The 27317-nt window shown below is 50.9% G+C and overlaps 1 protein-coding gene across 1 annotated transcript; it reads left to right on the forward strand.

The window, feature by feature from the left end:
- Nucleotides 1-513: 513 nt before the first annotated feature.
- LOC123356591 (parathyroid hormone/parathyroid hormone-related peptide receptor-like) lies at nt 514-26833 on the forward strand. The gene is made up of 13 exons (XM_044999962.1): nt 514-1159; nt 12272-12377; nt 12902-13012; nt 13761-13885; nt 14644-14738; nt 15251-15437; nt 16526-16679; nt 17035-17095; nt 18450-18516; nt 19128-19222; nt 20320-20461; nt 21512-21553; nt 22723-26833. Exons 1-13 carry the CDS (start codon nt 1082-1084, stop codon nt 23110-23112), a joined length of 1653 nt encoding a protein of 550 aa, XP_044855897.1. The 5' UTR covers nt 514-1081; the 3' UTR covers nt 23113-26833.
- Nucleotides 26834-27317: the final 484 nt, after the last annotated feature.

The raw sequence follows: 27317 nt of genomic DNA on the forward strand, positions 1-27317 counted from the left end.
CCTCCTGGCTGCAGGGACCATCTCTTGGTTCTGTTTGTACAGCCCCCCAGCCTGAAGGGGTCCTGGGAAGTGCCCCCACCACACAGATCATCATCATCTGGGAAATCCCCTCACCAAAAAACGTCATGCAAAATTACCCCCTCCAAGCATGAAAGCCCTGCGTGTGCTCATTGATGACCTATTGATCGGCTTCCAGGGCAAGTCCTCGCACACACATGTTGCAGTGCGTCTCTCTGTAACCCACCAAAACCTAGGAGGGGTGGAGAGAACCCAACAAGTTAACCAGGCATCTGCCCCAAACCCATCCCGCCCTGGGAGCACTAAGTGGAGATGCTCACATACTCTTTTCCTCTGGTTCCCTAGCCTAGAGACCTTGCTGCTGTTTCCTCCTCCTCCCTCCACCTTTTCCTTGGCTGCTGCTTTTAGGGAGATCAGTTTGGGAGCCGGAGATGGGAGAGCGGGGGGGGGGGGGAAGGTTGACAGCTGAGAAGTGACCCACCAGGCGGTGGGAGAAGTTGCTGAAAAGGGAGGAGGAATCTTCCTTGAGTGGACAGGATTTTAGCACCTAGGGCTAAGCCAATAAACCTCTGCCACCCAGATCTGACCGGGAACAAGGAGCGGCAGTGTGTCTGGAAATGCTCCCAGAGCCGGGTAGAGCAGGAGAGACAAAGAGACCAAATAGAAAGAAGTGTGCTCGCTGGTGGGGGGGGAGAGGCGGAGAGAAGCCCCCCGTGTCTGGTAATTGCCCGTGCAGCTGGAAGCAGGACGCCGAAAGCAGCATCCTGCAGGAGAACTGGCTGGAGCGAGCGCCACGCTGGGCCCAAGGCTCTGAAAAGCAAGATTTCTGGTGTGGGTTAAGCCTGCATCTCTTGGGGAACCTCAGGGGAGTGTGGGGCAGAATTTGCTTAAGACCCGAAGATGCTCTTTCCTCCCAATTCCAGCAGCTCTCTCGCCAGCCCGGCCGCCCACACCCGGAGTGATTTGGATTGAACGTAGGGCTCGCCCAGTGTGTCGCTGAGCCCCTGAGCTCTCCCTTCGCGTCCCATCTTAGCCAGCCTGACTGCGGCCTGCTCTGGGGACCATGGAGGGGTCGGTCCATGGGAGCAGCATTGCGACTACTCTCCTCTGCGGCTGTCTTCTGAGCTCCGTCTGTGCTTTGGTAAGTCTGCGCCTCTGCGCCCTCCCGGTGTCCGTCCTTCTTTCGGGTCTGGCTGCGCTTCACACCAAGGTGTGGTCTTCACTCGGGTTCACATAGCAGTGAAGACAGGAACTCAGGATAGTATTTATATCACAGCAGCCCCTGGAAGCCCTGCCCGAGGGCCGGGACCCCATTGTGCTAGGTGCGGTACGAACACAGAACAAACAGGCTGTCCCTGGTTAGCCGCTCGAGCTGAAGTCAATGAGGTTATGTGTACATTAAAATTGGGGATGTGACTTGCAGTTTACATAGAGGTACCCGTAATAGCTTTAATCTAGCCTTTTCATTAACAATAGCAGTGATGACGTGGTGGCGTGGGCTTCGGTGGATGCTAGTAGTGGGGAATATATACCCAGCGGGGCCAGACGGGCTCGCTTAGGAAGCCTGTGGTTGAATGCAAACTGCTAACCCAAGTTACCTAACCCAACTTTCATAGAATCATAGAAGATCAGGGTTGGAAGAGACCTCAGGAGGTATCTAGTCCAACCCCCTGCTCAAAGCAGGACCAACCCCAACTAAATCATCCCAGCCAGGGCTTTCCCCACCAGCGTAGCTTTAAATGTTGCTCGTTACGCTTGGGAACTGTACTGCAGCTCCCTAGAGCTCCAGCCTGCCTGAGTGTGATGAGTGGCTCATTACTGAGAAATCTGGTAGGGGGGTTTAATGAGAGTAGGAGAGAAATGAGTTTACTGCTGAACAGAAGTAGTGGGGAAAGAGGGCTAGCAATTGAGGCTGGCAGCTAGCCTCCAGGACTTGTCTGCCCAGGAAGTCCTTATTCTGGAATAAGGCAGGGTGTGAGTTTAAAGCAGAATGAACTATTCTGGAATAACTCCAAGTGTGAGCATTCTTTTTCTGGAATAAGAGTGCCTCCTCCCCGGTTAGCGTAATCCACTTCCCAAGTGAATGAAGGTAACTGGGACAAGAACACTGTTGCTCTGGAATAAGGGTGTCCACATCTGGAATTATTCCAGACTAGCTATTCCAGTGTAACTCACGTGTAGACGAGCCCTTAGAGAGTTAAGGGGTTCAAATCCCACTGAATTTCAATGGAAGCTGGTACCTAACACCTGCCTACACTTAAAAGTTTTGCCGGCATAGCTCTGGCAATTAGGGGTGTGAGAAAAATCACCCCTAATGGAGATAGCAAAAGGCAGAGTGTAGGTGCAGTTATGTGCTTTCGTCAATCTAGCTTGTTTCGACTGGTGTAAAGTGAACCGGCAGACAAACTCATTTTTTACTAGCATAAGATGTATCTACACTAGGAGGGTTTGCTGGGGTAGCTATACCGACAAATCATTTCTAAGGCCTTAGATGCCTTTGAAAAGTTCAGTCTTAAAGTTCATAAAGTAGGTAGTTTCCATGAGAAAAATATCTAATAATAAAATAAAACTGATTTTTTTAAACAATCATTTTCCCCTAATAACCAGACTATTAATTTTCGGCACCTCTCCCACATCCATCAATGGTGCAGACATCCTTGAGGGCAGGGTCCCTGGGCTGTGGCCACTTTCTGGTTTTCCATGTACAGGTGGCTGGTCACATGATGCTGGATCCTTCTTGTTTCCTGTTGCTAAATTGCATTCAAGGAAGCTGAGGATACATTGGATCATTTCCTGCTGTTACTTTTCCACAGAAGCAATCGCCGTTGTCACAGAGATGTTCTGGGCTAGCGAGTGGGAGGTGTCTGTAGGATAGTCGTTCTACTGATGGGCTGCATTGTATGAAAACCTTTTGAGATTGTCTCAGGGCAAAATTCCACTCTTGGAAAAGTTGACCGTGAGAAGGGTTTGACTTGGATATTCTGCTTTCTCTTCCTCCCTCGGGTCTTTCAATTAATTACATTCCAGTAGCATCTGGAGGCCTCAATCTACATCAGGGCCCCATAGCGCTAGGTGCTGTACATATAACATTGAGACAGTTCCAGTCCCAAAGAGATTACAATATAAATAGACAAGACAGGCAATGGGTGGGAGGAAGTGTTATTTATCCCAGTGCTACAGACAGGGAAACTGAGGCACGGATTAAATGACTTGCCCAAAGATACACAGGACATCATACTCAGCTCTCCTGCAGTCCAGTCTAGTGTCTTAGTCATGAGACCACCTTTCTTTCACTGCTGGAAGCTGAGGGGATGTGACCTCATTAAAGGACGTGAAATTACCAGTCAGCTGAAGAGAAAGTACGTACACAGAGGTATTAATGTGTTCCCTCCTCAGACACATGCCTGGGGCTGCACAAACCCTGGCACTAGCTGTGCTCAGTGCGGTGTAACTGCAGGTCTCTGGGTTCCTTCGCTGCTGCTGGGAGGATCCGCCACCTCCCCTCTCATGTGACTTCTCACCATGTTGCTAGAGTTTAGAGCTGACCATGGGCAGTCGAATGTGCCAGGCTTGACTGGGGGAGATGGAAACAGGTGGAATCTCATGTAGCTGCTAAAAGCTTTTTAGAAGAGACAGTGATCTCACAAACTGAAAATTCTTTCCATTTCTCATAAACATCCAGGGGCAGAGAGTTCACTGCCTCTGCCTGGAAGGAACCTCAGAGACAGAAGGGCCCCCAGAGCATTTATGGTTGAGTGAATTTAGAGCTTCTGAAACTCAGGGGCTGATAGCACTAGCTTGATCCAAGCGGTGCTGCTCCCAGCGCACCTTACAAACCTGGCTCCAGGCTTTCCTCATGCAGCTCTTCCAGTGCACCGTGAGCCTGTCCTGAAACGCCAGTCCCAAGTCTCCACTGAACAGAGGCTGCACCACTCGTGCCAAACTGGACGGTGGTATTTTTGCAACGGGCACAACTTCAAACACTCACCGCTGCTCTCTGTGAGAGGCGGAACCAAACCAAACGGCAGTGTGAATGCTGGGGCTAATGACCATCCCCTGGGGCTAATGACCATCATCCTACCTCTGATGAGCCCAGAAATATTCCCCAACCAGCCCCCACTGTTTGCTCTGTGATCTGCAACGTGGTGTTATTTTAATTTTATACAGGAAAAGCAATTGTGTTTCCCCCCCGCTCTCTCTAGCACAAGGCTAGATTCAAATAATAGGATGCAATTGACTCTGGGCTGCTCTTGATTAGGCCATGAACCTGGCTATAGCCAGCATAGTCTTCTGGGGGAAAGTTCACTTTCCCATGGTTTTCATTGCTTCATTCAGATCTAGCTGTATTTTAGATCCAGAGCACGTGGCATATGAGTCCAAGGGCATAATAGGAGCAGTCCAGTTGCAGTTTGAAATGACTGTGATTCTGTCTTAAATCTTTTCCAGCTGAGGTGGAGCAGACGGGGGGTGTTAATACACTGCAAATACACAAAATGAGCCCTTAAAAATGCTGCATAATCATCCCTTAGTGGTTGGGAGCAGACCCTGTCATGTGCCTGGAGTATTAACCTTAACCCAGGGCGGGCGACTTGATCAGGAACTAAAGTTTCTTACCAGAGCTCCCACGTGTCAGATCCTTATTACACCATCGTTCATCCGACAGCACTTCACAGACTGCACACCGGGAGCAGTTCATTCGCCAGTGAAATGCAGCCACTTCTGGGGGTAGAACATGGCAGCTGTGTAACAGCTCACACCCACAACTACACAGCAGCATAGGACAGGAAGGGAAGCAGAGTCCTATATCCTACTGAAATTAAAGAGGGACTTTGACGGGGTGGAATGCAATCAGCTGGCTTAGATTCCCACCAGGACACAGGTTAACAGGCTGCACAAAGGGGATCTTTAATAACTGCAGGTGGGCATAGGGTGACCAGACAGCAAGTGTGAAAAATCGGGACAGGAGGTGGGAGGTAACAGGAGCCTCTATAAGAAAAAAACCTCAAAATCGGGACTGTCCCTATAAAATCGGGACATCTGGTCACCCTAGATGGGCAGGACCTCAGCTATACATGCCATGTAAAAGGCCCCATGCAGTACCATGGTGCCCGTTGGCAGAGGACATCATCCACTGGACCACTTCCGGGTTGCTCCTTTTTAATGGTTTCCCATCCATATACCAACCTAGCTTAGCTCAGAAAAGCTGATAGAGCAGAGCACAAGGCTGAACGGCGGCATAAAATCAATTTCATTTCTAAAACGCCCCTGCCCAGGTCAGGTGGGGGCCAAATGCCTGAGCAAATTAAAACCCACAAACACACATCACAAACTCATACTGAGCAGCCCCTCTGCAGGCTCTCCCACCTCCCATCCCACTGCAGCTGAGTCTGCTGCTTCCACAGCTCTGGCGGACTCAGGGAACGGCTGGTGCAATCAGGAGGTGTGATTGCAGCACATGCAGCCATACCCAAGTTAGCTTTGATCTTGCTAGATCCAAGCTGGTTCGAGTAACCAGTGAAGCAATGGCAGTAGGGGGTGCCAGCTGCTCACGTATGTACCCAGGGTCCTGGGCTGGTCATGCCGCTGCCTGTGCTGATGTCGCTGAACTGCTATTGTAACTCACACTAACCAGAACCTGGTATCCAACCCCCTTTTAACTTGGGAGCTGTTGGATTCTAATCCCCAGATCCAAACTGGTTCCCACCACATTGGTTCCAGATCAGATCCATAACCAGAAGGAGCCTCTTTTCCAGTTTCTGGGTCAGAGCTCAGACATGTCCGAAATCTGGCAAGAGCTGCTGAGCTCAGATTTCCACCATTCAAGATGGCAGAAGTTTCACCGGCTCGTCTAAGTGGATGAGATTTCTGCCATTTCAGTCCCCAAAACATGTTGCAAGGTCTCATGAAATGGGAATGGGAGCCCCCAAAGCCCAACCAGGATCAGAGCATAGCACCACTTCAGCCCTGCTGCTATTACACACCCTGATAACGCCCAGTGAAATTAACCAAGCATCAGGTGAAGTGAGCTCCAGGGCCACTCCCCTCCCAAATTATTTGCAAGGCAAAAGATGGGTAATAATTCAAAGGAAGATCTTGAGCAGGGCAGCACGAACTCTCCCCTTTCTCCTCCACAGGGCTGCTATAACTTTGCAAAGCCCTGCCTGTTAACTTTCACATGGTGGTGTCAAAAATTAAACCTACAGGGGGATTCATTGTTGCTGGAGGTGCAGTGAAAGGCTCCACAATCACTGGGGAAGAAAATACAGTTTGCTAGCAGGGATGAATGAGGAGTAGCCCGTGCAGAAGCCTGACATGCCACATGGAACAGACAAATATTTCTGAATGGGCATTTAGCAGAGGAGAGGAAAGGACCACGTTAAATCAGGCAAGAGCAGCTCCACTGCACCATTTCATTCCCTACCGCTCGACCCTCTTGACTTTCCATCCTGAGCAGAGCTGGGCTTGGTCAGTATTTTGGGGCTGGAGATTTCCAGAGAAAATCTGGTGCTCCGTAGAAAGCTCTTGGTGATTCAGCGGGTGGCACTCTTCCCCCGTAAGTCACTATTATTAATTGTTTATATAGGGCTATACGTTATTATTATTTATATTACAGTCACACCTAGAGGCCCTAACTGAGATCAGGGTCGTCCATTGTGCTAGGCACTGTAAAAACACACAGTGAGAGACAGTCCCTCCCCAGAAGAGCTCACAATGTAAACAGACAAGGCAGACAAAGGGTAGGAGGGGGAACCGAGGCACAGAGAGGTGAAGTGACTTGCCCAGGAGCCGGTCAGTAGCAGAGAAGCAACGGAGTCCAGGTCTTTCAGTGCCCTATGCAGGGCTTAATTGGTGCCAGGGCTTGCCGAGGCTGAGCCCTGGCACCTCTGGGCTTGGCAGGTCAGAGCCACAGCATCTCTTCACACTAGACCACGCAGCCTCGCAGGCTTTTAAAATCTGACATAAAATGGCATCCCTAGTCCAAAGAGCTTAGAATCTGAGGGTTTGAATCAGTGGGCCAGCGTGCTGCTAGGAGGTGCCCTGCTGCTAGGAGTGCGCCTTTGGGATAAGAGGTAAAACCGAGAGCTGGATTGTTTGTGATCATTAAAGAGCCCATGGCACTGGGCAGGACAAGCTACTGCCACCAGACAGCCTAGAATACCAGCTCCACAAAGGGATAAAGACCACGATGTTTCTAGGGGGGATGAGCTTCAAGATACCAGCCCGTAAGCCCGGGACTAGTCCAGGACTGATCTTGAGCCAGTGTGATCTGGGCGTGAGCAGGGACGAAGAAAACATTTTTGTAGCAACCTCTAATAGAAGACAAAGGGCAAAATTCTTCTCTCAGTGACACGGGTGTCACGCCATAGGCTTCAGTGGAGTCCTTGTGGACTTACACACATGTAACCGGGAGCACACGCTAGCACACTTTGTTCCTTCCATCTGCCTCAGGCTATTATTGAACAGACTAATTTATAGCCGGAGATTAACTGCGCGGAGGACGTCCACTTCTGGTGCTTGCTCAAGAGCTGTTTATTCTCTCCTGCCTCGGAGCAATCACTTATGTTCCCGTGCCTTGAGTCTGCTCCCTTTGGAAAGAGGGGTCGTTAGTGCAGGTATTAAATAAATAAATAAATAAAATTAAACAACGTCTTAATATCAATATGGGCTAAAAAGCCTGGACGGCATGATCTGCTGGCAGGAGGCCATCTGGGCCGGACGAGGACCCTGCCAAGGCAAGGAGGAACGGGGAGCTGAATTTCACTCTGAGCTTTGCTCACCACAGCCCCAGACCCACTGCTGAGACTTCACGGGCTGGGCCGTGGAAGGTGAAAGCTTCTCAGTTCTCAGCCAGGGCTTTGGCCTCTTACTCCTGTTCATACGAACCCCTCCAAGGATCTCCAAGCAATTTACAAACATGGTTGCATAAAGCCTCACACCATGGGATAGTCGGCCCCATCTCACACAGGGGAAAGTGACACACAGGGAGGTGACGTGACTCGTCCATGGTTGTGCGCAGAATCTGTGGCGGAGCCTGGAATGGAACCCAGGAGTCCTGACTCCCAGGACAATGGAATTAGATGACTTGATGCTGGCCACAGCTTAGTGCTGAGGGTAGAGCAGGCTAAATCACGGTCAGCCTGGTCCCAGCAGCTCCCCTGTTCTAACTGCTAAGCCACACTCCATTCTGGATCTTTTCCTTGCTCAGCACAAGTGCTATTAGTTGGATATAACTAAAAGTCAAAGTCCGGCTCTCCTGGCGCAGGCACTGGGAAGTTCTAAGGGCGTTCTCAGAAGCGGAGGGGAGATTGTGTTTACGGGTTCCAGGTGGTGGTTCAGAGACAGGAGAGACACTCACCCAGCGTGTTCCCCTCAATCCTGATGAACACCCTTTGTTGGGCTCCATGGGGCTGTATTCACTGAGAGGGCAGCGCTGGCTGGGAGCCACTGCCCTGTGGATGGAAGCTACCCTGTTAAATCACTGACTGTGGGTGGTGCATGGAGCTGGGAGGAAGGAATGTCTATTTCATTTTGATTGCATTGTGCTGGGTGGAGCTACAACTGAGCTACTGCAATCTGGCCTGGACAGAATTTACCTTGTGCACGGCTTTCTGCTTGCTGATCTCTCTCACACACACTCCTAGAAAATGATACGCCCTTTATATTTGAGCTTCTCTTTGGAGCATTTTTAATCCCCCTTTCTTATCTGGGCAGCCTGGATTTAGAGGGAAACTAAAAAATGCAGCAACATCTCTCCTTGAAGTCCCATTAAATTGGCCGCACGGTATTTCCTGGGCTCCTGAAGTGCTGCTGTTCCCTGCCCAGACGGATGTTTTAATTGCCGCTCTGTATGCCTGCTCCTGGATTGCAGGTCCAGAGCTGCTGCCTCCCTTATCTCTGCTTGCTCATCCATTTCCTGCCAATTTTGCAGGAGAAAGGATGAGAGCCAGAACAGTGACCCATGTGCGTCCAGCCCAAGCTTATCTGACACCATCACAAGCCATTCATACCTGCAGCGCCTGGCCACGGTTCTGACAGATGTGTCTCATTTTGGCTGTCGCAGCCTCGTTTCCTCTCTGACTGGCCCGTTATCTGTTCTCATTAACGTTTCCATTTTCTCCAGGCTTTATTGCCTGTCTCTGACACAGGCCCTAATGCGTCTGGCTGAGTCCGGCCCCGCTGGGCGCACTCAGGGGAAATTGAACGGTGGCCTATTTAAAACCAAGCCGGGGCGATGGTGTTTTTTCCACAGTGCAACAAAACAGAGAGAGACGCAGAGGGAAACACACGGCTAAACGTTTATACAACCCCAGGTCTGAGACCACATCCCAGTAACTCATACGTTCTCGCAGGTTGGATTGGGAGGCAAAAGTAAAGTCAGGTGGGTGATAATGAATGAGGAGGGCTGGGAGGAGCTGGTTGGATCCCTTACAATAACCTGGTGCTCTCAGTGTTATTCCTTGGTCCCTCCTACTCTCTGCCTCTGGCACATACTAGTCTAGCCTCTGGTGAGTCCCATTTCCTTCGTTGGGTTTGGCAGAGGGGGTGCAGGTGTGTGTGGCCGATGTTATACGGACAGACAGACTGGATGATCTAACGGTCATAGAATCATAGAAGAATCAGAGAATCATAGAATATCAGGGTTGGAAGGGACCTCAGGAGGTTCTAGTCCCAACCCCCTGCTCAAAGCAGGATCAGCCCCAACTAAATCATCCCAGCCAGGGCTTTGTCAAGCTGACCTTAAAACCTCTAAGGATGGAGATTCTACCACCTCCCTAGGGAACCCATTCCAGTGCTTCACCACCCTCCTAGTGAAATAGTGTTTCCTAATATCCAACCTAGACCTCCCCCACTGCAACTTGAGACCATTGCTCCTTGTTCTGTCATCTGCCACCACTGAGAACAGCCGAGCTCCATCCTCTTTGGAACCCCCCTTCAGGTAGGGGACGGCTGCTATCAAATCCCCCCTCACTCTTCTCTTCTGCAGACTAAACAAGTCCAGTTCCCTCAGCCTCTCCTCATAAGTCATGTGCCCCAGCATCCTAATCATTGTTGTTGCCCTCCGCTGGACTCTCTCCAATTTATCCACATCCCTTCTGTAGTGTGGGGACCAAAACTGGACGCAATACTCCAGTGCCGAATAGAGGGGAATAATCACTTCCCTTAATCTGCTGGCACTGCTCCTACTAATACAGCCCAATATTCCGTTGGCTTTCTTGGCAACAAGGGCACACGGCTGACTCATATCTAGCTTCTCATCCACTGTAATCCCCAGGTCCTTTTCTGCAGAACTGCCACTTAGCCAGTCGTCCCCAGCCTGTAGCAATGCATGGGATTCTTCCTTCCTAAGTGCAAAACTATGCACTTGTCCTTGTTGAACCTCATCAGATTTCTTTTGGCCCAATCCTCCAATTTGTCTAGGTCACTCTGGACCCTATGCTTACCCTCCAGCATATCTACCTCTCCCTCCAGCTTAGTGTCATCCGCGAACTTGCTGAGGGTGCAATCCATCCCATCATCCAGATCATTAATGAAGATGTTGAACATAACCAGCCCCAGGCCCGATCCCTGGGGCACACCGCCTGATACCAGCTGCCAACTAGATATTGAGCCATTGATCACTACCCGTTGAGCCCAATGATCTATCCACTTTTCTATCCACTTTATAGTTCATCCATCCAATCCACCCAAGGTCCCTGCCGGCCTTAAACCCTATGACTGACTCTATGAATTACGAAAGATTCAAACCGCACAGCATTTCCACTGCAGGCTAACGCAGAATCACAACCACAAGCATCATGCTGAGTAAGGCAAGGCGCTAGACAGAGGACATGGTGTTCCGAGGTTGAACAGGTTTGTTGGTGGGGGTATGGATACAATGTATGTCCCTCGGGGACCACTGCCAGGAAACACAAGAGGGACTAATACAGTGGAACATAGGCAGAGGGAGGTGAGATCCTGTCACCTTTCAGAAAAGCAAAACAAAACTTAGGGGAAGAACGACCAAGCGGGGTCGCAATTACTGGTGTTGGCCACTTTCACTGCTTTGATTTCATGTCAGGCTTTAGCACATATTAGTTACAAACAATGACGTGGAATCCCTTGTATTGTGCATGATTATTTGTATTTCAACAGTGCGTGGAGGCCTCATGGCGCTAGGGGCCACAGTGAGAGACAGAGCAAACAGCCTGAATAGCCAGGCGAAGGGCCGGACGCGAACCAGAGGCAATGGAGGGAGGGAGGGAGATCCCTTTATTGCTCAGTGTCTCTCACTGTTTTGAAATACAGAAGACTGGCTAACTAGAGAGATGCAATTAGCCACTGAGCCTGGGCTCCTGGCAGTGCTACGTACACGCCACTTGGCTTTGGTTACTGTATGGTTGTGTCTGGCTCTGTACTTAGCTGGGAAGCTCGTTGGGGCATTTTGTTCTGGGTTTGAGAAGCGCCTATTGCAATGGGATGATGGGCCGGGGCTGGGACGCCCACCTAGTGCAGGAATACAAATAATTAACAACAATATTCATAACACTCGTGTTTCTCTTATCAAGCCACATCACTTACAGTTGTGCAGTGTCCTGCCCAGGGCCGCCCGGGGCGGGGGCAAGTGGGGCAATTTGCCCCAGGCCCTGGGACCCACAGGGGCCCTGGCCGAGAATCCCTTCCCTGGCTAGAGGCGCCTTTTTAATTTTTACTCCCCCAGTGGTCCGGGTCTTCGGCGGCACTTCGGTGGCGGGTCCTTCAGTGCTGCCAAAGATGCAGAGCAAGTGAAGGACCCGCCACCGCCGAAGACTTGGAGCACTGCCCAGTGAAGTGAGTACAAACGTCGCAGCGGGTGGCGCCTTTTTTTATGGCCGCTTCCCCTCTTCGCCCCGGGCCCCCTGAATCCTCTGGGCGGCCTGGTCCTACCAGCCAAGTCCCCTCCATCCCAGGGAGCTGGGACGGAGGGGACTTGGGGGGCAGGACATGCCCCCTGTCAGTGTGGGGCATTGTGGGACGGCTCCCGAAAGCAATGTTGCCTTGACGCTATGCTGCTCGTGGAGGGGAGTTGTTAAGTCGGTGTAGCGGGGCACTTACGTCGGCAAGAGTGAAATTTAAGTGTAGACACTTCCAGAGTGAGGTCGACAGAAGCTGCCTTGCGTCGACCTAGCTCTGCAGTGTAGCCCAGGCCTTGGAAAGCCTTGACTGTTCCCTCTGCAAACCGCCCCGAGGCAGCACAATGACTGCAGCCCCCGTCTCTTTGGTTTTGGCTCGGCAGGTTGACACGGACGACGTCCTCACCAAGGAAGAGCAGATTTATCTGCTGGGTGAAGCGAAGGAGAAATGTCAAACAAACGTCAAAGCCCAGCTGGAGAAAATCAAAGGTACCATCCCAGTTTGTGTCCTTTGTGCTCAGCCAGTGCCAAGAGAGCTGGTTAAACCACGCAGAGCAAATCCGGTCTCTGTTGAAGTCAGTGGCAAAACTCCTGTTGAAGGCAGGATTTCACCCAGGGGCTTTACTCCAGGCCCTCGGAAGTGAGTGGGAATCTGTCCATCACCTTCAGTGAACACTGGGTCAGATTCTTTAGACTGCAGGTTCTTTGAGGGCAGGGACCATATTTTTGTGTTTCTGTACAGCACCAAGCACAGTGCAATCAGGGCTCTTAGCTGCCACGATGATACAAATAAAGAACAATAATGCCAGGCTGGCCATCTGCAGCTTGCTGTCCTCATCCTGAAATCACCAGTTGCGATGCCACATTTATATATGTCAAACAAACCCCCGCAAGGGGGAGTCCTGCTGGGGGCCTTTCCCTCATCGGAGTGAGACGCTTGTAAGCAGATGTGCAATATAAACGTGAAATAATAATGATACCAATGCTGATCCGTGTCTTTGCTTATTGGCTAGATGCCAGCTGCTTCCCGGAGTGGGACGGAATTATCTGCTGGCCCGAGGGCTCCCCAAGCCAAGAGGTGTCGGTCCCGTGCCCAGAGTACATCTACGACTTCAACCATAAAGGTACACTTGGAAAAACATCCCTGCCAGCCCCAGCTTTGGCTCACTGGCTTTGCCAGTTCAATGGATGGTTTCCAAAGGCGTCTCAGAGAGAGTAGCTCAAATCACTCAAAGTTCACCCTATGAACATCCCAGACAAGGTGCTTTGATGAGCTCAACCTAACTCAGCTGAGGACAGGCTCAGACCAGGCCTAGTGAGTTAACAGGGATGAGCAACCCCTGAGCGTCTTATTCTGGATTCGTGCATATGAGCATGTCTCTTCCTAGCACTCAGCCCCCGGCAACTGTCGCAGCCTGCTGCCGTCTCTAATAGCTAACGGTGATGGGGCCATGTGCCTGTGGTTGGCGGTTCAATCCCACCTGAGGGCTGGCACCATGGATTGTTGCAGGAACAGGGGATTAAAAGTCTGTTACGAGGAGGAGGGTGAAAATTTGTTTTTGTTCACCTCTGAGGATAGGACAAGAAGCAATGGGCTTAAATTGAAAGGGCGGTTTAGGCTGGACTGTAGGGAAAAACGTCCTGTCAGGGCGGTAATTGCCTAGGGAGGTTGTGGCATCTCAACCATTGGAGATTTTTAAGAGCAGGTTAGACAAACACCTGTCAGGAATGGTCTAGGTAACACTTAGTCCTGTCTTAAGTGCAGGGGACTGGACTAGATGATCTATTGTGGTCCTCTGATTTGCTCTGCAGTGGCTTGGCCTGTTGGGTTTCTTGGAGGTCCAACTGCCCTGACCCTGCCCCTGTTTTCAGGCCACGCCTACAGACACTGTGATGCCTATGGGAATTGGGAGCTAGCGCTCAACATCAACAAGACGTGGGCGAACTACACGGAATGCACCGAGTTTCTCACCCCGGAGCGCCGGAGCCGAGAGAAGGTGAACCACAGCCAGAGGGAAGGGACGTGGGGTGGGGTAACTGAGGAGAGGGGCCGCTGGAGACTGGGTTAGTCCCTGAGCTCAGGGTGACCGCTGGCAGCAAAGCAACCTCCTACTGCAGGGGGATAGAGGCAGCGAAACTCTTCGCACACCCCGATTAAATGCCCATGTGCTGTTGGGAGCTTCTATTTGCTCATCTTCCTCCAGCGCCAGCCAAAGGGAGCAGCTTGCTGATTCCACCCCTCCAACTACTCTTCGCCTTCCCCCACCTCTGGTTTTGATTTCCTCCCCTGCCCCCAGCAGTTTGGGGAGGGGTGGGGGATGGGAAGCGGGCTTGTTGTGTCTGCCCCCTGCTGTCCAGATGCCAGAGCTGATTCAGCAGAATCCCGCCTCTCGTGTGCATCCTGCTCCTGAGTGCAGCCAAAGCTCCAGGTCTGAAAGCCCATGAGATATAGGCAGCAGCCCTGCCCGGGGAGGCAGATGAGACCCTCCCCCTTGGTGGAGCCGCACAGGAGCTGAGCTGGGAGCCTCCTCCCTTGGGCTGAGCAGGTAGGAGCTGTGCTGAGCTGGCCTTGGCTAGAAATCACCTTTCCGTGGCTGAGCTGGTAGGAGATGTGCCAGGTTGGTCTCACCTGGTGGCCATCTCCATTGTCCAAGCTGGTAGGGTACGTTAGGGCTCTGCACGTCCTACTTTGCTTACTGTGATGTAGCTGTGAGCACAGGGCCGTCAAGGACCATCCTGTGTCCTTCCCTTCCAGGAAGTGTTTGACCGCCTGCACATGATGTACACCATCGGCTACTCCATCTCCCTGGCCTCCCTCATTGTTGCCGTGTGCATCCTCTGCTACTTCAAGTAAGAAGGAGCAATCGACCACTTCCCTTTCATCCTCTAGCGCCTACACTCACCCAGTATTCCAGGAGAGCCCCGCACAGAGTCACCAGCCAGCAGGGATGGGCAACCAGATTAGATCAATGAAAGCCCAACCCAAATGGTGGCTCAAGTGTCAGGCCAAACCACAGACCATTTCCTAAAGTCCAGATATAGCCGGATCCATTTTATTCTGCATTTCTCACAGAGCTGGGCCAGACAGCCAGAGCCAAACTGCCCTACTTTCTGGGGGCTTGACATGCAAAGCTCAATCCAAATCCAGCTTTTATAAATGGGGCCTATATTTATAATGGGCCAGCCCCAAAACCTTGGTTCTGACCCCTCTCCATGTCCCCGAATGCACTGAGCCTCACGGCTCCTGGTACAGTTCCTCCGCTGCTTCGTGACATGCTCGGATGACGGGCAGGTGTTTGTCACTGAGGCATGGCTGACTGGGCGGGTGTTTGTCACTGATGTACTCCCTCTCCTGGGGGCAGGCGCCTGCACTGCACACGGAACTACATCCACATTCATCTCTTCGCCTCCTTCATCTGCCGGGCCGCCAGCATCTTCGTGAAGGACGTGGTGCTTTACTCCGGCTCGCTGCCCGAGGAGCTGGAGAAGATGCGAGTGGATGATTTAAAGGGCGAGGTGGGCCCCTTTCTGGGACACCGGACCCAGTTGGCAAGTAGCTGAAAGACTCATCTTCCCTCTTAATTTACCCCAAGCACACAGGGAATAAAGGGGAGGGAACGGGGAGTTAGGAATCCTGGTGCAGTGAGGAGAGATTAGGGGAGGCCTGATTCTGGGCTGCACCTCTTGGAGGAAGGTGTAGACCAGGAAGAGGGTGGGGAGAAGGGGCTTTAAGCTACTTTTGAGCTGTCCAGATTCTGCCTGTGCAGCCCCCACTATTAATTGGAGCAACCTCTGGGGTCGCTCTAATTTATGGCACCTTTACTTGGGCTGTGTCATTTTGGGCTCTTGGAGGGACAATGTAGGATCACTTGCTACTGTCCTGCACTTTGCCTGAGTCTGAGGGAATTTCTCCCCTGCCTGCTGCAGTGCCTTGGCCGCCCCTGTACGCCACTGAAGCAGTGTCTGTACAGAGGCTGGGGTTGCGGGGGAACAATCTCTCCCAGGGGAGCAGAGAGATGCAGCGGTGTCTATTATTTTGCAAGAGATGAGTGTGGAGGACTGCAGCTCCCGCTTTAACAAAAGGGTGAATTAATGAGCACAGAGCTCGTCCAAGGGGAGTGCAGGTCGGCACTCTGTCCTTCACAGTAGCGCTCAGCACAGCTCAGGGAAACCAGTGCCCTGATATGGCCTAAAAGGCTTCTGCTAACCCTTAAGGGGCTGGCGCGGGAAGGGCGACAGCTACACAAGTTGGCTCTAGCTTTTCCAGCACCTACATGTTGTTCCAATAAAGCCGCGAGCTACGTGACCGAGTGCAGATGACCCTTTAGTTGCCGGATTGCAACACTGGGCATCACACTGGGTTTGTGCTGGCCCCTCCCGCTCCACTCCAACCTCTTCGTGGGTGGGAACTTCCCCCATTCCTACCCCGACAACTTCCTCCCTTCTGGGCAGGAGGCACACTGTCTCATGCAGAAGGGTCAGAGGTCAAAGCCAGGGTAACCGCTGCCGGGCAGGACCTAAAGGAGAGTAGCGAGGGGGCCTCCCTGGCTAGGATCATGGCCCTGATCTCTCAGGAGTGGGGAGACGTGTAGAGGTATTGAGACCCTAATGTGGTTCCCATTTCCCCGTGACCACAGGTGGGCTGCAAGGTGGTTGTGACACTTTTCCTTTATTTCCTGGCCACCAACCACTACTGGATTCTGGTGGAGGGACTCTATCTGCACAGCTTGATCTTCATGGCCTTCCTCTCCAACAAGAACTACTCGTGGGCCCTCACCATCATCGGCTGGGGTAAGCACAGACTCCGCTCCCACCAAAAGCGCATCCGCTGCCAGGCTGACTGGGAGCTGCGGAGCATCAAAGCGCACTGTGAAATTCGTAGTGCGTGGTAGCAGGGTCCACGTGACTAGTTAGTGCACTGCAAGAGAGTACTTTGTAGAGTCACACCCCGGTTTGACACACATTAAGTCTCTGTGTAGACAAGCCATAAAGGAGAATCTATTCTAAGCAGTACAGGGCATATGTCACGCAGGTCAGCAGTTCTGATTCCAGCTAGGAGAGGGCAGTGGGACACCTAAATTCCTGGCATTGGTTCATTTTGCAAACCTGATGCTTCAACCATATTGCCTGTTCTGTTTCCCTCCAGGTCTCCCTGCTGTATTTGTGTCTGTTTGGGCCAGTGTCAGGGCCTCCCTGGCGGATACACAGTACGTAGGTTCAACTTCTTTTCCAAAGGACCATTTGGGAGGGTGAGAACTGGCCTGTAGTGCAAATCTCTCTGTGTGATCCTATTGAACTGGGTGGTTGCAATCTGCAGATGACCAAATCACTGAATTGCTAGACTGAGGCTTTTATGGAGGAGAGGGAGATTAGAACATATACACATCAGAAGGTTAAAAATGCAGGCAATTGATAAGGGAAGCTAAAGGTATCAACAAAAATCTATGGCCAACAGGGTTATGGAGAATAAAAAGGAATATTTTAAACATGTCAGGAACAAAAGGAATCCAAACAAAATTAGGATAAAATTTTAAGTAATGATGTAGAAAAGGCAGGTGTTCAATAAATATTTTTGGTTTGTATTTAGAATTAAACTAGATGATGTTTTCATATCATATAAGGATGATGAAATGCAGTAAGGAGGATGTTAAAAGGTATCCACTAAAATCAAACTTTTTAAAGTAACCAGATCTAGATAACTTGTACCTAAGAGTTTTACAAATAAAGAGTTGGCCAAGATGTTCTAGGGAACTCTTGTCTGGAAGAAACTGTGCCAAAATTTACAGAAGCTAAATATAGGGCAGTGTGTCTGACACTGACCGTGGGCAGAATACTGGAACAAGTGATAAGCGAATCAGTTACTAAAGAATTAAAGCTAATCAGCATGATTTTGTGGATTAGGCCTTGTCAAATAAACATGATATTGTTCACTGAGATTACAAGTTTGATTGATAAAGGTATCTGTTCTTCTGTAAGGTATTTGATGATGAACAGCACACCATTCTGATAAAAAATTAGCACTATACAAAGTCAATATGGCCCATATTCAATGTACTAGATTCACACCATAATTGTTAATGGAAAATCATCAATGAGGGTGAGTGTTTCCGGCGGGGTCCCACAAGGACCGGTTCTGGGCCCAATGCCATTGATTAATTTTATTAATGATTTGCTAGAAAATATAACATAATTGCTGATAGAGTTTGCAGATGAGGGATGGGCAAGGGGGTAAATAATGAAGACAGGTCACTGATACAAAGCAGTCTTATTATTATGAAAAAGCCCACTCCTCTTTCCTGCAGCATGCAAAGCAGAGCTCTGCCATGGGAGAGATCTGACCCAGGATCTGGATTTTGTCGACTTTTTTTAAAGTAACATACGTGACTCTCATCGGTTATGTTTTGGGGTGCAAATGTGTGTGGCGGAATCACCCCAGCTGTAGGATCAGCCTTCCTCCCGCCCAGGCTCGGTCCAAGATGGAAAGGGGGGAGCCATCAACGGGCTATTTTCCTCACCCCTTATTTCAGGTTTCTCCAAAGCATTTCTTACTGGTCTCCTCAGATGCTGGGACCTCAGCGCTGGGAAAATGAAGTGGATTTATCAAGTCCCTATCTTAGCAGCCATTGTGGTAAGAATTCTCCGGCAGGCTTGTCCCAATCCCAGTCACCTAAAAAACCCTGCTGGATTCAGTAGATATAGAAATGGGCTAATCTCCGCTCTCCGATCCATGCATCGTTTGCCATCGTACCTAGGCAATGTCTGCTTTGTCATCTCTTACAGGGCTCGGTCCTGAGAGATGCTGATCCCTGGGGCCTGATTCAACCAAGCACGTAGGGCCAGATTTACAAAGGTTCATAGGCGCTTAACTGCCACTGAAATCAATGGGAATTGAGCATCTAAGCACCATTGAGGATCTGAGCCTTACAGTCTAAATATACATCTAAAGATGAGAATCAGGCCCTTCATTTCATCTTGACAGTGTCCCAATATAAGAACCTCCCTGAGGACATTTATATGCAGCCCTTAGCTAGAGGAGATCACTTAGGCTGTGTCTACACAGGGAACTTATTCTGGAATAAGAGAGGGTATGAATTCAAAGCACTATAGCTGTTCTGGAATAGCTCCTTATTGCAACAGCTGCAATAGTTATGCTGGTCACTTTCCCCGCACGGACAAGCCCTTTGCCGGCCACATTCTGTGTGTGTGGCTCGTAAGGTGATTGTGGGTGTGTGTCGGCAGGTGAATTTCTTCCTCTTCCTCAACATCGTGAGGGTTCTGGCGTCGAAGCTCTGGGAGACAAACACGGGGAAGCTAGACCCTCGGCAGCAGTACAGGTGAGTGGCCATGTGCCGCTGCCAACTGACTAACAGAGATGAACCTTCTGCTTTAGTGTAAATAGCATCTCGGCCCAGAATACGGTGCAGGCAGCAGAGGAAATAGTACTAATAGCTGGCTCTTAACATAGCATGGCCCATGCATGGACCTTAAAGTGCTTTAAAAAGGAAGTCAAGATCTCTGTTCCCCATTCTACAGAAGGGAATTGACTTGGCCAAAGTCACCCTGCTGGCAAAGGCAGAGGCAAGAACAGAACCTCGGTCTCCCACACAGTGTCCTATCCGCCGCCATGGAGCATCCGGCCTCCAGCACTGCCCAGTAGATGAGGCCTCAGGAATGGGTTGTGGGGTGGACATGCCCATTCAGCCACCTGAGCAATACATTTTTATTCAGGGCAAAGGGAGGCAGGAATCTTTCCCAGCCCATCTGCTTTCTCCTGAAGAACGAGGTGCTTTGTAACTTTTCGCTGTAGCAAATATCACACCCCTGAGATTAATGCAGCCAAAAGCTTTTTATTTTGCTACATATGGCGCCACTTAGGGTTTGGGTTAGGTGCACTATGGAAGTGCAGCCATCTTGCCTAGGACTGGAAACTCAGCACCGCTCCCAAGATAAGCAACGGGAGATTGCAAGGAAAACCCAGTGGTGCTAGTGCTCTCTGACCCAGTGCATCAGCTGCTAGAGGGCACTGTGCCATAAATCAGATGCTGAACACGCATGGGCGTTAAATATCCCAGAGCCCTCTTTGTGAGATTAGGGGCAGCCTTAGCATCCTAGTGTTTTTTTTTTTTCCTAATCCCACCTCCCTGCAGTTTCATCTGGAGACAGGATTCATTTCCTTTCTTGACCTAAACTGTTGTCTCTTGCTGCTGCGGGTTGTCAATCAGCTGCCACGTTCCGCCTGAGAGGTGGCTGCCTTGCAGTGACAGGTGAAGTACTTGCAAAGAGGATTTGGGGAGGAAAAATGCTATAAAAAATGTCAGGTTGTTACTATTTTATTGTAGGATAAATCCTAGGCGGTGGCTGAAAAACTGAGGACGGAGGGTTAGAGAGAGAGAGGCCGCAGACAAAGCTGTGTAATGATTTTACCTTTCAGGAAGCTGCTGAAGTCCACCCTGGTGCTGATGCCACTCTTTGGGGTCCATTACGTGGTGTTCATGGCAATGCCCTACACTGAAGTCTCCGGCGTCTTATGGCAAATACAGATGCACTACGAGATGCTGTTCAACTCCTCCCAGGTACGTCTGCCTGGGGCTGCAGCGCCTGGGAAGCTCTCCTGCTCTCACCCAGTTCTCCTCTCATTGCATGGCCCAGTGCTGGCTCCAAAGGTAGATGAGCTGCCCTGTGAGGTGCTTGGCAGAGGTAGCACTAGGTAGGCGTGTTCTGAGGGGCCCTGCAAGGTGCCTTCGCTTCCCAGGTGCTCATGGCTTAAGGGCACCTTGGAAAGCCCCCCTCAGTCCCCTGCTGTGGCTGCCACACTGTTCAGTGCTTCTCCTGGAGCCTGTGAGAGGAGCATCGCAGGGCCTCCCTGGGGCGCAACACAGCCCTGCAGGTGCACTGCCTTCAGCTCCCTCTTCTAGTGCTTGTTTGAGCTCCACCCGATTCCCCCTTTGTGGGTCTCTTTTATTAAGTCTCTTGCAGTGTATTAAGGAGGCTGTTCCTTCACCCCTCAAATCCAACTCTTGTTCTCCCCTTGATTGAGGGGTCCCACAGCCCTCCTCCTAGGGACCGTGCTGATAACAGGCTGGCTGCAGCCCTCATTCACCATCTCCAAGCTAGCTCCTCGGAAGACCAGCCATTTGCCCTGGACTGGGAGAAGCCGGCACCTCCCTTCTTCCTTTACATCTCAGGAGGCTTCCTTTTATCTCCAGCCCTGGACTGAGTTAAGCACATGAGCTGCCCCTGGTGTGGCTGCATTAATTTCCCCCACCTGGGCAGGAGGAATGACTGAGTCACAGGTGGGGGTGGCCTGTCAATGCCCTCCTGGGACATGCACCACAGTCTGGCTGCAGCTGCTCTGCGTAGATGACGCCTGTGGAAGGGCTGGTCTGTTAAACAAGCTGGGACCAGTGCACGGAGTGGGGAGAAAGCCATGGGGGGGCTGAGTGGGGCAGCTGTCCCAGTGAAATGGTCACAGATGTGCATAAAACAAATAGAAATGGGGGCCGAGGTGCCCGGACCCCTGAGCTCTCTGGACCTGCCAGAGAATGAGGGGCACTGGGCACATGCTGGGAGCTTGTTTCCAGCACCCCCAGGTAAAACTTGTCTCTTTCTCGGTCTCTCGGCAGGGTTTCTTTGTGGCTTTTATCTATTGCTTTTGCAATGGAGAGGTAAGTGAGATGGGCTCAGCCCTGCGGCTTGTTCCTGGCTCTGGTAGGTCCGTGGTGCCTTTCCCATCCCGTCATCTTACGTGGGAGCTCAGTCTGGGCTGTGGGAAGTGCAGATCAGTGCTACTATCCTAAACCCAAGGGGACCCACGGGATTTCTCCCTCTGGGGCTGTTGGGGGGGGGAGCTCATTTTTCCTCTGACCTTGTGGAACCTCTGTCCTTGGAACACTGTGAAGTAACCTTTGACCCTTAAGTAACTCCGCACGGTCCTCATGGAGCAGGAGGGAAACTGCCCTCGACTTGTCAGCCTAAGCCAGGACCTACTGGGGCTCTTGTGTATTCCTCCCTGGCCCCCTTGCTGATAGGCTAAGGACTGTAGGGCTATGGAGGCGGAGTTCCCTCCTCTAGCCCTATAGATCAATCAGGAACAGAGGTGAGTCAGGTTAGCCAGGCAGCCTAAGGACCGTGTTTGCTGCCTCTGCCCATACAGTGCCTGGTCTGTGGGAGAAGAGGTCTAATCCCCTGAGCCATTAATTGGGGGCCCTCCAGCTGCACGCAATTCACTCTCAGTCTGAACGGAAACACCAGACTTGCTGCCTGGCTGGAGAACACTCCTGAGTTCACCCCGGCCCCAAACCTGTGCCCATGGCCATCAAAGGGAGTGAGACTGGACCCACGCTGAGCTCTCTGGATCTGAGCTTTGATCCGAAGCCAGTGGGTGAGGAAGGCAGTCGGCTCCTCCTTGGAGTTGCTCAGCTCCTTGCAGTGTTTTCTCTGGCGCTGTGGTGCCTGATGTTCGCTTGCCCGGTGATCCCTAAAGCTGAGCCACGGTGGCACCCAGTGTGGGATGCAGGCCTGAACGCTGCGCTGGCTGAATCAGCTGAGCAGCCTCCTCCTGGTCACCAGCATGGGAGGGAGATCCCCTGAGTAACCCCCTCTCGCAGTATAGTATGGAAGGGATGGATGGAGCAGAGACTGAGGAGATGGGTGGGGCTGCAGGGAAATGACCCCTTCTCCACACCAAACCCCACCGGGAGCCCCTGGAATCTTATTGCCATCACTGCACTTGGGGTATTGTGAGGTGTGTGCCAAGAGACCTGGCGGCTGGCAATGCCTGCACAGTTGTCTCGTTCCACTGCCCTGCCCTGATAGGCCGGCTCTTCTCCTTCAGGTGCAGGCGGAGATTAAGAAAGCCCGTTTCCGGAGGAGCCTGGCGCTGGACTTCAAGCAGAAAACACGAGTCACCAGCACGGGGGGGAGTTGCTATTATGGTGGGCTGGTGTCACACACCACCAACAGCGTCAGCATGAGCATCGCCGGACGGGGGCCGGCAGGGGCAGGGCTGCAGCAGAGCGCCAAGCACCGGGTCCTGCCGCTGTCCCCACACACCAGCCTGCTGGGATATATCCCGAGCTCCTCTGCTTCCGACAACTCTGTGCCCCCCCCAACCCAAGAGATTCCCCAGAAGGCCCCTGGGGAGAACGCCAAGGACTTTGTGTGCTTCCCAGACCTGGGTCCAAGTCATTCCAGCCTGAGCAAAGAGGTGGAGACCATGCTATGAAGAGAGCAAGCATGTCTCCAACCAGACCCTCCAGACGGGTCCGGAAAGAGTTTGTAGTGTCATGTGGCTGCCAAAAGGACGACTGTAGTTTTGGGCTGGCTACGAACAGGCATTATGCCAAGCAGAATGGTTGCCATGGTCCCTCTGTCTGCAGCTCTGTTGTGACCGAACCTGGAATACAAGGTTAACCACACGAAAATGTGGGTAAATTGGATGGTCAAAGAAGAGCAAGAGAAATGATCCAAGGACTGGCAGATGAGAAAAGCTGTGAAGAGCTCAAACTGGACAGCTCAGCTAAGAGGCAACGTGGGGACGGGAATTTGCTGGATTGGGGCCATGGGGCCTAAAGAGGTCGTCCTCTTCTGCACCGTACTTCTAACTTTAGGCACAAGCAGGCCCCTTGAAATCTGCTGAACTACTGTGATTTTAAAGGGATTTAGATGCTTTGCTGGATCAGGGCCTTTCAGAGCAAATGAGCAAAGCTTGGTCATTCCCCGCCATGTTGGTTTGCAGCGGAATGATTGACAGGGCGGAGGGTAATCCCAGAACATTTGGTAGCTAAATTCCACACTACAAAACTCAAGGCAAGGAGGCAGCAGGCTGTCAGCTCAGGCCCACAAACAAGGGCGGTCAGACGGGTCAGTCTGGTGGAACGCATGCGGCTTGGACCACCGTGCGTGCCAACGAGCTGTGCCCTGTTTCGCTGCAACCTGGTGGGTGCTTGGGGAGGTCTGTCAGCCGACCCAAGTGAGCAGGGGGTTATGCTGAACTGTGACCCTCCCTCCCCCAATTAACATGCTAGTAATGGCGAGTGCTGTGGGCGCTGCTCTGGGGGTGGAAGCTCACCGACCTTCTCACCCAGAAACTTTTATTAAAACCAGGCACCAAACAGTGACTCCTTTGGTGCTTTCTAGGATGAAGAGGCAGTGTGGTCTAGTCGGCAGGGCACTGCACTGGGAGTGAAGAGATGTGGTCATAGTCACATCTCGGCCACTGACTTGCTGCTGGGTGATCCTGAGCAAGTCGCTCCCTCTGTGTGTGTCTAGTCTACTTGGACCTCAAAATCGCTGGGGCAGGAGTCTCTGTGTTTCTACTGTGTCTAGCACACTGGGGCCCTGATCACCGTGGGGGGGCCTCTACCTATCACCAACATATAAATACAAAACTGACCTGGGCCCTCTTCTAATGCAGATAACTGCCCCCTGCCTTGCTAAATGACACTTGCTGATTCAACTGGACATAGGAATGTTCTTTCTTTGCAGCGTATGTGGTCAGTGTTCTACCCTGTGGGTGGTGGCACATCGGTAGCAATTCCTTACCTGTCTCCCAAGTGATGAAGGGAGGGTCAATTAATGACAACAATGGCACAAAGTGCTTCAAGATGCTTTGATGAGAGGGGGTCTGTTCTGCTCTTGCTGCACAAGAGGAATAATGGGGCCTATTTTCATGAGTGCTAAGCAACCACAATGACACTTAAATGGTCAAAGTAGGCTCAGTATCTCTGAAAATCAGGCACATGCGTATCGCCTTCCGTAGGAGGTTCTAATTGCTATATAAATAGCAGCAGCACCTTCACATCACATCTAGTAGGTAGACGAGTTTATCCCCATTTTACAGATAGGGAAACTGAGGCACAGCGAGGGGAAGTGACAGAGGCAGAAATAGAATCCTAGCACCCTGATTTAGACACTGGACTAGGCTCCCAGCAAGTGTTTTTTTCTAACATGGATCATGCTCCCACTCCCCTGGAAGAAACAAGTTCCTAGAGCGACTCCAGCAGGGCCTCCTGTCTTACAGGCACATTCTTTTCTTGACTAGCCAACACACAACGCACTAAACACACAGACACTTTGTTCTGTGGAGAAGGCACCAGCCCCTTTGTGGATCTAACACAAGCCTGCGAGCTGACTTTTATAATTCCCTGGCACTGCTCGGTATTTGCTCATTGAAATCTGAGAGGCCTCTGGCAGCCTAGAGACCACAGTGAGGAATTTCAATAGTGGTATCAAAAGAGTGAAGGGGCAAGATGAAAAAGGAGAGAAACAGAAGGCCCTGACAGATCCACGGCTTGGTCCTGGCAACCACAAGCTGAGCCCCATGAAGGGAGAGTAACAGAGTGGGGGGATGCAGATGGAAACTTCCTAGCACTGAGCTGCCAGTTTGTACAATACTCCAAAGATGCAGAGTGTGATGAGGCACTGAGTAGCATTAGGGAATGCAAATCATGGCCAGAGTTCCTGCACTCCAGCCATCACACCCATCCACCCCTGGAGGGCCAGATCTTCACATTCTCCATACTGAACCTTTGTCGTGCCCATTTCCTCCAGGCAGCTGGAACCTGGCAGAGCGCAGCCGGAGCCAATGCAAGGCTTTGTGCTTAGACTCATGGTGTGTAGACTTCAGGGCTTCCATTTAAGTGGCCTGGGAGGTTACCCCCATGCTGGTGGTCCCTTTGAACCAGAACCATCAGCTCCTAGGCAGAGCTCCAAAGAGGGGCTCAGCTCACTATTTCGGCTGAGTCTGATCTGCTCTCTTTTGGTTGGCAGCTCTGAGGAAAGCTTTGTGAACTCTGCTTGTCTTTATGAAAGAGAATGGTGGTTAGATAACATCTCAGTCAGAAACTATTCTGAAGGCCAGGCCAGCCTAAGATACTAAGGTGCCTAGGTAATAAGATAGGTGTCTTAGCTTCAACTGTGAACAAGCTAGAGCAGGGAAGTGGGAGCTAGGACGCTGGGGTTCTGCTCCCAGCTGACTTGATGTATGACTTGGGCAAGTCAAAGCCACTCTGTGCCTCAGCTGTAAAATGGAGACAAGACCCATCCTAGCTCACGGCCTTTGAATCTTAATGTCTGTGAAGTGATTAGCACCTTCCATCAGAATATTACAGGAGAAACACAAAAACTCCTCTCACCCTTTACTAAAACCCAGTGGACTTTTGGGGAAGAAGGGGGAACTATGAATAGCCATACTGGGTCAGACCAAGGGCCCATCTAGCTCAGCATCTGATCTCACACACAGTGGCCAATGCTCGATGCTTCAGAGGGAACGAACAGAACAGAGCAATTTCAAGTGATCCATCCCCCGTAATCCAGTCCCAACTTCTGGCTATGGAAGATCTAGGGCACCTCTGGAGCATTGGGTTGCATCCCTGACCATCTTAGCAAATAGCCACAGATGAACCTATCCTCCATGAACTTATCTAGTTCTTTTTTTAAACCATTTATATTTTTGGTCCTCACAACATCCCCTGGCGATGAGTTCCACAGGCTGAGTGTGTATTGTGTGAAGTACTTCCTTATGCTTGTTTAAAACCTGCTGCCTATTCATTTAATCAGGTGACACCTAGTTCTCAGGATACCTGAGGGTAACTCTTCCCTATTCACTTTCTCCATACCATTCTTGATATTTTATAGACCTCTATCACATCCCCCCTTAAATGTCTCTTTTCCAAGCCGAACAGCCATCTTTTTAATCTCTCCTGGTATGTTCTATCCTTCTAATGATTTTTGTTGCCCTTCTCTGCATCTTTTCCAATTCTAATTTTTTTTTTGGGGGGGGGGGGGAATCAGAACAGAATGCAGTCTTCAAGGTGTAGGCATACATTGGATTTATATAGCAGCATTAGGATATTTTCTGTTTTATTATCTATTCCTCTCCTAATAGGTCCTAACATTGTTCGCTTTTTTAACTGCTGCTGCACATTGAGTGGATGTTTTCAGAAAACCATCCATGACGACTCCAAGATCTGTTTCTTGAGCAGTAACAGCTAATTTAGACCCCATTATTTTGTATGGATAGTTGTGATTATTTTTTTCCAATGTGCATTATTTTGCCCTTATTCAGATAGATTTTCATCTACCATTTTGTTGCCCCATCACGAGTTTTATGAGACCCCTTTGAAACTCTTCGCCATCAGCTTTGGACTGAACTATTTTGAGTCGTTTTGTGTTTGCAAATTTTGCCAGCTCCCCCTTTTCCAAGTAATTTATGAATACATTGAACAGCACAGATCCCAGTACTGGTCCTTGGGGGACTCCACTATTTAACTCTCTCCATTCTGAAAACTGGCCATTTATTCCTGCCCTTTGCTTCCTGTCTTTTAACCAGTTCCTGATCCATGAAAGGATCTTCCCTCTTTATCCCATGACTGCTTAGTTTGCTTAAGAGCCTTTGGTGAGGGACCTTGTCAAAGGTTTCTGAAAGTC

This window comes from Mauremys mutica, chromosome 25 (genome assembly GCF_020497125.1).
Source record: "Mauremys mutica isolate MM-2020 ecotype Southern chromosome 25, ASM2049712v1, whole genome shotgun sequence".
Classification (NCBI taxonomy): domain Eukaryota; kingdom Metazoa; phylum Chordata; order Testudines; family Geoemydidae; genus Mauremys; species Mauremys mutica.

Bases quoted from the DNA above. Each gene is read 5' to 3' on its own strand.
- LOC123356591 (XM_044999962.1), top strand. From the start codon at position 1,082: ATGGAGGGGTCGGTCCATGGGAGCAGCATTGCGACTACTCTCCTCTGC. The intron at 14,739-15,250 runs GTAAGAAGGAGC...TCCTGGGGGCAG, and splicing joins TGCATCCTCTGCTACTTCAA to GCGCCTGCACTGCACACGGA. The intron at 20,462-21,511 runs GTACGTCTGCCT...GTCTCTCGGCAG, and splicing joins TGCTGTTCAACTCCTCCCAG to GGTTTCTTTGTGGCTTTTAT.